Here is an 11,814-nt window from a genome sequence, read left to right as displayed (position 1 = left end):
CCCACCTGTAGGGCTGATGGCCTGGCTCTCCGTGCACGCTTGGGGTCCCAGCTCCCCCCTTCCCCCACGACCCTAGCTGCCCTGTGCTCCCCCGGCTCCCAGCGTGCCCCGCGAAGTACGGACGCCGGACCGCGCGGGCCCCGCCGGCTGACGCATTTGAAACCGCCAGGAACCTCGACCGGCCGGGCACGCGCCCGACGCCCGGGAGCGCGCCTCGTGCACGCGCGCCCCACCGCGTGACCCGCGCCGGCCAACCTGCGCGCGGGGATTTGGGGGCAAAGCGCGGCCCCGCGAGCAGCTGCGGCGGGAGAGCGGCGGGCCTAGAGCGTGAGTCAACCGCTCGGCGCTGCCTGCTGCCCCGCCGCCCGCCGCGCGAAGCCATGTCCGAGGAGAAGCCCAAGGTAAGGGCCGGCGGGCGCGGACCGGGCCCCGGACTCGGTCCCCCCGCCCGCGTCGCCCCCGTGCCCCGGGCCCCGCCGCCCTCCGCCGCCGGCCTCCGGGCCCCGGGCCCAGCGGCGTCGCCAGGCCTCCCCGCCTTCCTCCCCCCTCCCCTCTCCAACCCCCGCCTCCCCCTCCCGGCACCGCCCGGCTCCCCTGGGCTCCCCTCCCCCGCACGTCCCGCCCTCGAGCTCCGCCCCTGCCCGGGCCCCGCCCCCCGGCTCCCTCCGCCCAGACTCCTCCTCCGCGGTCCGAGCTCCACCCCTCCGGTGGGCCGAGTCCGGGAGAGCGGGCGATTCTATCCCGGGCCCTCCTGGCTGCGACCCTCTCCCTCCGCTGACATCGCGCCCCCGTCCCCAGTCCCTCTCTGGGACCGCCTCTCCCCAGGACCTCTTCCATCGCCGGGACCCTCCCCCACTACGCCCCTTACGCGGGGACCCACGGTCCGGGCCGGCGTGGGCCCTACTGTCCCGCGTGCGCGGGGCCCCCTCCTTAGTCCTCACTGCGGAGCGCCGAGAGGGCGCAGGCTGGGCAGGGGCTCTGAGAGGCCGGACCTGTCTGGACGCACTGCCGCCCCCAGGGTGTGCGCCCACCTCCCGTCGCTGTCACCCGGTGTGCGCTCCGCACTCTGGTGCCCTGGCCGGCAGTCCTCGCGAAGGCCCGCGGTTGTGCTAACTAGTCTTAAAAACAGGTTTCTGGAGCTCTTCGTCTGCACTCTTGGGGTCTTTTTGAAGTGGACCATCTGCTGCGCATTGAGTGCTTTGCGTGCAGGCTCCCGCTGACCCCGCCGATGCTGGAGGTTGCGCTGAGGTTGGGGCCCCCGGTCACGGAGCCCCTCCCTGGTCGGGATCACACGGTGGGGCTCCGGAAGCTGCCCTCTCCTGTGAGAAAGTCACCCTCCAGGAGCCTCCTCCCTCCAGGTGCAGTTGGAACTGCCTTTGCTTTTCACGCTTGGGGAGGCCAAATGTAAATGCCCTTTCTTTATGATTTCTAGGTGGCCTCCTCTTACTGTAGATTATAGGCAACGAAGTACACACAGTACCATCCCTTCAGTGTGTTTAAACTTAACTCTCCCACGTGGTCAACGTCCAAGACCCGATTCAGTAGAATAAACTTGTTTTAACTACTTCCAAGGCAACTGGATGGTTGTGCCTCATGCCCCACCAGTGCCCACTGTGCCTGCCGGGCACTGCTCCCTACCTGGAGCCACTCTCTCCTCTGGGCCTGGAGAGGAGAGGGGAGGAGGTGCACTCCCAGGCCACCTTGGCAGAAAGAAAACCTGTGGATCAGTTGGGAAAGACAGTTTGCCTCCCCTGGAGAGCCCAGGCGGGGGAGTGACAGTGTGAACTGTGGTTCTGGTTTTTAGGCTCCCCTCCCCTCCCTTCCCCTCCCCTCCTCTCTTCTAAGTTCCTTTGCTTATTAGGGATTCACCAGGGGTCTGGGACAGGCCATTTGTTCTTGGTGTCTTTCTCTGCCTGGTCCACCCTCTTTCTGTTTGTTTTGTGTTCTGGCCCCTGCATCTCTTTGTTTTGAACACACCCATATTTTTTCATTAAAAAAGCAAATGCATCCTCTATCCACGTGCAAAAGAATGAAGTTGGACCTTTCTTAACGCCATATGCAAAAATTAAGTCAAGATGGTTCGAGGACTTAAATGTAAGACCTAAAACAATAAAACTTTTAGGAGAAAACATAGGCCAAAAGCTCCATGACATTGGACTTGGTGATGATTTCTTGGATATGACACCAAAGGCACAGGTAACATGAAAAAAATAAACTAGACTCATGAAAATTAAAAAATTTTGTACATCAAAAGACACTGTGAACAGAGTAAAAAGCCAACCCACAGAAGGGGAGAAGATATTTTCAAATCACTATCAACCAAAAAAAGGACCACAGAAGGCTGCAGATAAGAAAAGAATTTATTTGGGGTGTTAAGAATTGCAATTTGGGAGACACAGATTTGGGTAAAACCGAAAGAGCTTTCGAGGAAGAGAAAGAATCAGGGGCTTTATAATAAAGGCGAAAGCCACGAGGCTGAGCTCTGATGCAAGAAAGGAAATATTTGTCCTTAAGGGATGGCTGTCACGAGTTGTTTTAGGGTCTGGGTCCCACAGGTATCTTGAGTTTCTGGCAGGTGTCCTGGATGCCTTCATCAGGACAGGACGTGGTCACAGGGTCAGATTCTGTCCGGGCTGAGATGAGCGTAAAGTCCGTCCTCAGTGGCCTCCTGGCTCCGTTAGAGAGGCTCTCTGAGCAACACTGACTCCATTTTGATTTTCCTTCCACATCGTATATCTGATAAAGGATCAGTATCCAGAATATAAAGAGAACTCCTAAAGCTCAACAACAAGAAATAAGCAACCTGATTCAGAAATGAGCAAAAAAACTTGAATAGACATTTCTCCGAAGAAGACATACAAATGGCCAAGAAGCCCATGCAAAGATGCTCAACATCACTGATTATCAAGGAAATGCAAATCAAAACTACAGTGAGATATCACCTCACCCATTAGGATTGCTGCTTTCAAAAAACAAAAGAGAAAACAACAAGTGCTGGCGAGGAGAAGTTGGAATTGGTGGTGGGAATGTAGAATGGTGCAGCTGCTGTGGAAGAGAGTATGGGAATTCCTCAGAAAGTTAAAAGTAGAATTACCATATGATCCAGCAGCTCTACTTCTGGGTATAGACCCAAAATGATTGAAAGCAGGGCCTCAAAGAGATATTTGTGCACCCATGTTCATAGCAGCATTACTCACAATAGCTGAAATTATGGAAGAACCCAAGTGTCAGTTGGTCCGTGGATGAATGGATAAGCAAAACTTGGTCTATGCATACAACAGCATATTATTCGGGCCTGAAAAGGAAGGAAATCCTTTTAGGATTTCCTAAACACATGCTACAACAGGGATGAAGCTTGAAGACATTATTATGCTGAGTGACATAAGCCAGTCACAAAAGGACAAATACTGTGTGATTCCACTTACAGGAGGTCCCTGGGGGAGTCAGACTCATAGGGGCAGAAGAACGGTGGGGGCCAGGGGCTGGAGGGGGAGGAGTTAGTGTTCGGTGGGGACAGAGTTTCGGTTTTACAAGATGAAAAGAGTTGAGAGGTGGATGGTGGCAATGGTTGTATTTTATACTACTGAACTGTATGCTTGAGAATGGTTAAGGTGGTGAATTTTATGTGCATTTTAACACGATGAATAAATGGAAAAGAAATCTTATCTGTGCAAGGTGGTACCCCGGATTGGATCCTGGAACAGAAAAAGGGTATTAGTGGAAAACCTGGTGAAATACAAAAGAGCTTGCAGTCCCGTTGCCAGCCGTGTGCCAGTGTTGGTTTCTTGGGTGTGATGGGCACTGCCGTACGTGAGATGTTAACACGGGCGGGGCTGGTGTAGGAGTGCACTGTGCCTCGGTATTGCAACTTTTCTGGAAATGTAAGATTATTCCAAAATAAAACCTTTATTTGAAAAAAAGGAAAAGCAGCTGCATCCTCAGTCTCTGGGGAGCGATCCTGGGGCCCCAGCTCCATCAGAGGGGGCCCCTTGCTGGAGCCTTGCCTCCTGGGGCCGCTTCTCGGGCCAGCCCGAGCTCCCCTGCTGGGGTCTCCAGGGGCCAGAGTGCTGAGTGGCCTCCTTTCCTCTCCCCCTCCATGAGGCAGGGAGGCGGCGGGGAAGCGGCGGGGAGTGGGTCCCCGGGGAGGAAGGGGAAGCAGCAGGGAAGGAGCAGAGAGGCCGCGGCGGCCGGACCTGCCAGAGCCTCAGGAGGAGGACGAGAGCACGTGGCTGGACAGCGTACAAACCCGCTTTGGTCTCTATCCAAGCTCGTCTGCAGATTGACTCAGGGGTCAGCTTCATCATTTTGTTAAAAAATAAACAACTCCTGTCTTCCCCAGCGGTACTCTCAGGGTGAGCCTCTGCTCTGAACTTGAGCTTCTTGCATCAACTTCCAGTAGTTTCCAGGGGCCAGAGACCCCCGCTACGGGATCATGTCAGGATAGAATATGGCGGTGACCCCGTCCAGGTGGGACTGGTGGCACGGAACGGACTTGAGGGTGGCCCTCCCTGGGTGGCGAGCAGGGAAGCTGCAGGCCATCTGGACCCCAAGCCACTTGCACCCCGCTTTCCCGGCCGGAAACGTCTGTCATTCAGTCTCATTCACCTGCGTGCGTAAGTATAAATCACCTGTGCATATGTGCGGTTCCTAGTCTCATGAGAGCGATCTTAGAACAAAGATGGATTTTCTCTCCATTGTTTTCTGGATCTATTGAGCAGATTTTCCCCCTTGAATTGACAGTCTGTGGAAACACTAGATTGGCAGGGCATTTCCTGACTCAGCAAGTAGAAGTTAAAAATAAGTTCTGTGTAGAAATCAAACAATCACACGAGTGACTGAATTGCTGGGGAGTTTTAAGAAGTAGCTTGGTTTTAAGACTTAAAGAAAGACCAGCAGCCACGCAAACACTTGCCTTTAAAGTGGTGTTTGTGGGGCGACGGGCTGGAGGCCGAGATTCATGTCTCTTTGCAGGAGGGAGTGAAGACGGAGAATGACCACATCAACCTGAAGGTGGCCGGGCAGGACGGCTCCGTCGTCCAGTTCAAGATCAAGAGGCACACGCCGCTCAGCAAGCTGATGAAGGCCTACTGCGAGCGCCAGGTGTGGGGAGGGGTCCCGGAGTGTGTGCGCGTGCCTGTGTGTCTGTGTGTGTGCACACCTCCCCCGGAGGCGCTCCCCTCCAGGCTGGCCGGTCACTCCCTCTTCAGCCACCCGGTTGTCCCCGGTCAGGGGCGGATGTCTGGCGATGTCTTCGTGGCGCTGCTGGAATCAGAGTGGCGGCTTCGCCTGGGACTCCATCCCTCCACCTTTGCGCCTGTGGGGCCAATGCCCTCAGCACAGTTCCGTTTCCAGACGATGCTTGGTTCTTGCCCTTTGTTTACTACATTTCGAACTAAGGAGCCGATGCTCGTATGCCCTCCCACGGTGACCAGAGAGACTGACCGCCCGGAGTGTGGCGCGTGTGTTACGTGTGAGCGTGACTGTGCCCTTGGGCCCCTCGGTCCCCTGTGCTCTCTGATGCTCCTGCCGGTCTCTCCCCCCGAGCCCGTCCTTTCAGGTGAGGCAGCTTTTCTCAGGATACTTCGGAAATACTGGACCTTTGTTAGTTTCCGTTCTTGGCTTTGATAAATCCTTGCCTTGGGCTTTCTGTTGTTATTATTAAAAACACCCTACAAAATCTCCATTCCTAACTCTTTTTCTCCCCACTTTTTAGACCTTGTTCCTCAGAGGAGATCACCTTCAACTCCAACTTTTTTTTTCACTTTTCTTTGGTAAATATGCTTGTGCTTCTATTGCTTCACGTTTTTTGATTTTGGAGATTTTTTCGCCTGTGAAAGGTGGGACTTCAGGTCTGGCCCGCCAACCGTACATCCACCACCCGCGCTTGCACACAGCTCCTTCCCTGGACTCCAGACCATCGCTCTGGAATCTCCTGCTTCTGTCCTGACTGGGGCAGCGCCAGCCCTGAGCCACACAGCGGCCTGTGAAGATTTCTGGCTCTTGTCTGAGTCCTGTTTCTCCTGGTCTGGTGGTGGTTGTGTGTGTCATTTTCTGGGGGCCCATTGTTAATTTATGCCCTGAATTTCCCGCCGTGCTGCACCGTCCCCCATGTTCCTGGGTCTTTTGCTTTCCCTTCGTCCCTCCCAGGGCCCCTCCCCCCCTGCCCCACCTGAACTGCTGCTCAGCCATCATCCCAGAGCCGCCTCCTGTGTATGTTCTGGATTAATCTTCTTCCCCTGTTTTGATGGAGCATATCTTCCAGTATCTTCCTCAGAAAGGGTATGAAAAATACTGCAAAATACTGCACGTCGGAAAGTGATTTGCTTTATAAACCTTCACGCTTGAATGTTTGAGTGCACATAGGTTGCAGTTTTCTTTTCTTGGAGCTATTGCATCATTTTCGTCTAGTTTCCAACGCTGGTGTGGAAAGTTCAATGGCATTCTGATTCTCTCTCCTCTGTTTGCGGCTTGGTTTATCTCTGATAGCTTTTGGGACCTTGTTTTCGTGATTTGAGGCAGTTTTACCATTTACTCTTCTGGGCACATTCTGGGCCTTTTCGGTCTAGAAACTCATTTTAGTTCAGGAACTAGACCTTCTGTTAGTTCTTTGGTAATTTGTGTCCCTCTCCACTGGAATTCCCATCCGGCTTGCAGTTACCTGCTCCAGGTGTGTTCAGTTGGATCATTTCCTCCCATCGTGCATTGCGTTTTGTTGCTGTTGGTCTCTGTTCTGGGAGGTTTTCTCAACTCCGTGTTCCCACTTTTTATGGACGGTCTTGTTTCTGTCATGATTTCTGATTTTTAAAAGTTCTTGTTCTTTCCCATTTTCTGAGGCTCCTTTTTCCCCGGGGGAACTTTCTGTTGTTTTCTGTCTCCCTAAGAGCTTCAGGTGTGTGTATGCATCTGTGTGCGCGTGTATACGAGTGCGTATGTGTGTGTGCGCGCGCGTGTGTACAAGTGTGTGTGTACGCGTGTGTGTACGCGCATGTGTACGCGTGGTTATGTGTGCACGTGTGTACACGTGTGTGTGCGCGCGCCTGTATCTGTGCGCATCTTTGAGTGCTTGTGTACGCGTGCGTGTGCACGCGGCTGTGTCTGCACATCTTCGAGTGCGTGTGTACACTTGCGTGTGCGCGTGGCTGTGTCTCTGTGCGCATCTTTGAGTGTGTGTGTATGCATGTGTACGAGTGCGTGTGTGTGCGTGTGTACGAGTGTGTGTACGCGTGCGTATGTGTGCGCGTGTGTACACGTGCGTGTGCACGCGGCTGTGTCTCTGTACATCTTTGAGTGCGTGTGCACACAGCTGTGTCTCTGTGCGCATCTTTGAGTGCATGTGTGCGCACGTGTGTACACGTGCGTGTGAGTGCGCGTGTGTGTGCGTGGCTGTGTTTCTGCGCATCTTTGAGTGCGCGTGTGCGCGCGTGTCCCGGCGTCCTCTGATCCTTCCTCCCGCTGTGCCCTCCTCATCCCTTTTTTTCTTCTTTGCTTTGACCCCTCACACATTGGTCTTTCTTTAACTGCCCTCTCTCCCTGGGTGACGGCTCGTATTTAAGCATGAAGCACTAAAAAGCTGGTGGAAAGCTGCACACCTGGTGTGTGGACGGGGCCCGCGTGTTGTCGCGGGGTGGCCTGCCCGGGTGGGTGTTCTGTGGGGGTCCCAGTGTCGCAGTCTGTGAGTCTTTAAGTCTCCCCGGAGTGGCCCCCAGGCTCCCGCCTGGGAGCGCGGCGGCCGGGAGGAGCAGCCCGGCGGGGTGCCGGGTGTACTGGCCGTCACTTGCCTGCCTCCGCTGGCCACCTGTCACTGCCCCGTTTGTGCCTGTGTCCCCAGCCCAGGGCTCTGAGTCCACCTCTCCACAGTGGGGACCTTCTGCCCGTGGGAGGGACAGTGCCCGACCTTGGGGCTGGGGGCCCTGCTTTGGGAGTCGGATATGGACTTGCCAGCAGTCATCCCAAATCAGCTGCATCGCTGCCTCTTACACTTGTGTGCCCGGCCCCTTCCTCTCTCGGGGCTCTTCTTGTCCGCCCCCCTGCCCCCCAGTGCACCGCATCCTGACCTTGGGGTCTAGGGTCCACAGCCCTGTAGCTTCCAGCCCGGAGGTGACGCCCTGTGTCTGCTGGCCTGGCCCCTCTCCTGTTTTCTTTGTCCTTGGTTATGCCTTTTTTTGTTTCTGTGTGTCACAGCAGTAGGTTTCAGGAGGGAGCAGAGATGGGTGTTTTAGTCCTGTCTGTCCTGAGGAACTGGCTGTGCCCCCGACCACGTCCAGCTGTTCCCTCGGGAGGCAGAAGGGCCGCTTCCCAGCTTCAGGCAGGCTGCTCGTCACATGCCTCAGGGTCGCCCGACCTATTTCTGAGAATTGTTTAAAGGGGAGGAAGTGATGGTGCCAACGGTGTCGAAATTCTGCTCAGCGCCTGGAGGGAAGCGAGAGGGATGGATGAGGGCGGAGCCCCAGGAGCTAGAAGGTGCTAGAACGGCAATGTCTGAAAGGTTGTTCTGGGGGCATCACATGAGCTAGATTGCAGCCCCACTGGTGAGGCTTCGTAGTCCACTGCGTCGTAAATCTGTATATTCAGAAATCTGGTGTTTCCACATAAATGTGTGATTCTTTTTGAATTAATGTGTTAGCTGAAGATGTTTAATGATGATTGCTTTTTCTTTTCAGGGCTTGTCAATGAGACAGATTCGATTCAGGTTTGATGGACAACCAATTAATGAAACAGACACCCCAGCACAGGTAGGAAAGCCAACCCTGTCTATACTTGAGGGCTTCTTCCGATCTGCATTTCATAACTGCCATTTGGAATACTTGCATTTGAGAGTCACCGATTGCTTCTCACGTAGAAAGAATACCTTACATTTTCTTTCTTTCTTTTTTCTTTTTGGCCACACCAAGTGGCTTGCGGGATTCTAGTTCCCCAAACCTGGGCCCTCGGCAGTGGAATTGCAGAGTCCTAACCACTGGACCACCAGGGAATACCCACCTTACCTTCTCTTTTCTTTATTTATTAAAAAAAATTTTTTTTTGGCTGTGCTCTGCGGCACGTGGGGTCTCAGTTCCCTGACCAGGGATCGAACCTGTGCCCCCTGCAGTGGAAGCGTGGAGTCCTAACCACTGGACCTCCAGGGAAGTCCCTACATTTTCTTAATGGCTTTAATTATTAGATCATTTGATTTTGTAATTTTGAGGTTCAGTTTTCGAATGAGGAAAACGTCCTTTGTCAGCCTCTTGTGTGTTGGGAGAAGGAGCAGGAGGGCTGGGTGCTCGGCAGAGGTGCTCCAGAGATGGGGACGAGGCCTGGGCCTGGTCATCCCTGCCGCCGTCTCCAGGCTCCGGGCAAGCCGGGCACATGCGGTCACCACCCACTTGCAGCCTGGGCACTGGGTCTGCAACGTTAGCCAGTTTGTACTTTTCAGTAAAACTTTATAGACACTTGTTTATTTGTAACAGGACTTAGTGTTTCTATCAGGTCAAGCCCCTAATGTTGACCGTTCCTTTGTTAGGGGAAGCTTGGGGAATAAGCAGGCTTGTTGGAAATTCACAGCTCAGCCTCTGTCCCCGGGTGCCCACCAAGGGCAGCTCGGGGCTCAGGCACCTCAGGGTGGTGTCCCTGGCGCCCAGCGGGGTGGGACCCCTTCCTGTGACGTGAGGATACTTACCGCCCCCTCTGTGCCTGCAGCTGGAGATGGAGGACGAGGACACCATCGACGTGTTCCAGCAGCAGACGGGGGGGTCCGGGGCGGCCAGCTGCCTCTGCGGTACAGCCTCTAGAGCCACCGTCCCCTCGTGTCACTGTGCTCGTGTTTGCTATTGAACAGTGAAGGTGTGACCATGCCCACCCCAGGGAGGCTCAGACACCGAGGACATTCCCCAGAAGGACTTTGCTCTCTGACGTACTTCAGTGCGGCCGTGGGGATGTCCACGGCTTCCCCCAGCCCATCACCCCGGTACCTCTGTTTGGGTAAAATGCATGGCGAGGGGTTTTGGTTTTGTTTTTACTTTCATTTTTGTTTTTTCTCCCTCCTATGACATTTCCCCCAAACTTGTGGCCCAAGTGTCCACTTTCCGTCTAGGTGGGGCTCTTACCCCAGGTATTGGCCCCTACCCATTCCAGTCGTGTAGAGAACTCACGTCACTGCTCTGGGGGTGTTTCTTTGGGGCGAGTTTTGGGGACACAGTCGGGATGGGAGACAAACTTTCACTTACTGTTTCTCGCTGGCACAGGGTTTTTTTAATGCTAAATATTACAAGTGTAAGCTTTGTCAGAATATAGTAAAGTTGAAGGGAAAATACTGGAATGTTTCTTAAAAGGTAAGAAGTTCTTCAGTAACGTGGCCCTGTACGGGGCCTGGGGCCTAGGACCCATCACCACCCATGGCCAGTCATGCTGTTCGGGTGCAGTGAAAATTGGCTTTTCCCCTTTCCTTAACAGGGAAGAAGTAATTCCCACATGTCTCACCTGGTAATAGTGCCGGGGCCTCAGATTTCTTCCAGTATTTGCTTCTGATGAATAACGATGGTCTGTATATAAAAAAGGAAGATTGAGTATTGCTGTTTTGCAGTTAACGTTTTTGTGTAAAAGAGCTGCTTCAAAGTGTGGTTATGGCGGCTCCAGGTTACGTGGTTATGATGTGAAAGACGGCTCCAGGTTCTCCCCATAGGCTGTGCTCTGCTCCCCAAGTTGGTATGGAGTTTACGTGTTACATGTGATTTCAGTTCTGTGAAGCATTTGGGGTCTGTCCCGGTTAAACTCCGATAGTTGTCCTGTTGCCCTTGTGTGTGGACCCACTGCCGCCGGATGGCCCGGCACTGCTTGTTCGGGTCACCTGGGCAGCGCGACCACCGTCATCTCTTGTTTGGCTGGCATCTCGCTGAAGATGTCTGCTTTTCCTTTGTATTTTGCTCTTCGGGCACGGGTGGGATGTCTGCTGGCTCTGTTGTGTTTATTCCCATTTGTACATTATTTGTTGTCCTTTACTACTGTCAACAGTAAATATAGTTTGGTATTCTGTCTCTCGGCTTGTATTCAATACTGCGTTTGGAGCTTGGGCACTGTGTCACATTCAGTATTTGCAGCGACCCTCCAGCGAGGCCACTCAGACTTTGATCTAAAGGCCGGTTCACCGCTGCCCCCCTCCTGCACCCGCGCAGGCTTCCCAGGCGGGTGGCGTCTCCTGCCGAGGCCACCCCCTCACCCTCAGAACTCTTCTCCTTCCTCTCCTGGGCATCCTGGGTGGAGGGTCGCCATTACTCTGGGCTTCTCGATATTTTTGGTGTTTGAGTATAAGACTTTTCCTTGGTGCAGTTGACAACCTACTCACTCATCTGTTTGAAACGGAAGTGAGTTGGCACTAATTTGAGAACTTCCCTGCGTGCTACGCTGTGACAGCACCAGGGTGCATCGGGTGAGGTGAGCACGAGTTGAAAGCTCAAGGGCAGCCGGGCAATGGAGCACTTGACTCGCTTACAGCAGCAGCAGGAGGTGGGTCAAGGCACAGCACAGGGATTGGGTCGTTTGCCAGATGCCGCGGTGGGGGGTGAAGCCCAGCAGGGCAGCCCCTGCACTTGAGCCGAGAGGGACACGTCAGGGTGCCTTAGGTTAGGAGCAGCGCTGTTCCCTTGGGAGCCTTAGAACACTGCTGCCTGACCGAAGAGCAGGCAACGTCCTGGAGATTGTCTTTTATCTTAGAAATGTATGCAGATTGTGCATTCGGAATAATCTGTTGATACCAGTGTTTTAAAAATATTGTTACCGGGCTTCCCTGGTGGCGCAGTGGTTGAGAATCTGCCTGCCAATGCAGGGGACACGGGTTCGAGC

General features: G+C 54.1%; 1 protein-coding gene across 1 annotated transcript; it reads left to right on the top strand.

The window, feature by feature from the left end:
* Positions 1-227: 227 nt before the first annotated feature.
* On the top strand, positions 228-11,009 carry SUMO3 (small ubiquitin like modifier 3). Its single transcript, XM_057545886.1, has 4 exons — positions 228-401; positions 4,972-5,100; positions 8,661-8,732; positions 9,676-11,009. Exons 1-4 carry the CDS (start codon positions 381-383, stop codon positions 9,808-9,810), a joined length of 357 nt encoding a protein of 118 aa, XP_057401869.1. The 5' UTR covers positions 228-380; the 3' UTR covers positions 9,811-11,009.
* The last annotated feature ends 805 nt before the right edge of the window (positions 11,010-11,814 follow it).

Source organism: Balaenoptera acutorostrata, chromosome 4 (genome assembly GCF_949987535.1).
Source record: "Balaenoptera acutorostrata chromosome 4, mBalAcu1.1, whole genome shotgun sequence".
NCBI lineage: Eukaryota > Metazoa > Chordata > Mammalia > Artiodactyla > Balaenopteridae > Balaenoptera > Balaenoptera acutorostrata.
The sequence above is the reverse complement of the archived record's forward strand: the minus strand, read 5'-3'. Positions and strand labels throughout refer to the sequence as shown.

What these genes read in the sequence shown, in the direction of transcription:
- SUMO3 (XM_057545886.1), top strand. Translation starts at nt 381, where the DNA reads ATGTCCGAGGAGAAGCCCAAG. An exon ending in TGTCCGAGGAGAAGCCCAAG is followed by an intron (nt 402 to 4,971) that starts GTAAGGGCCGGC and finishes GTCTCTTTGCAG; the next exon opens with GAGGGAGTGAAGACGGAGAA. An exon ending in AAACAGACACCCCAGCACAG is followed by an intron (nt 8,733 to 9,675) that starts GTAGGAAAGCCA and finishes CTGTGCCTGCAG; the next exon opens with CTGGAGATGGAGGACGAGGA.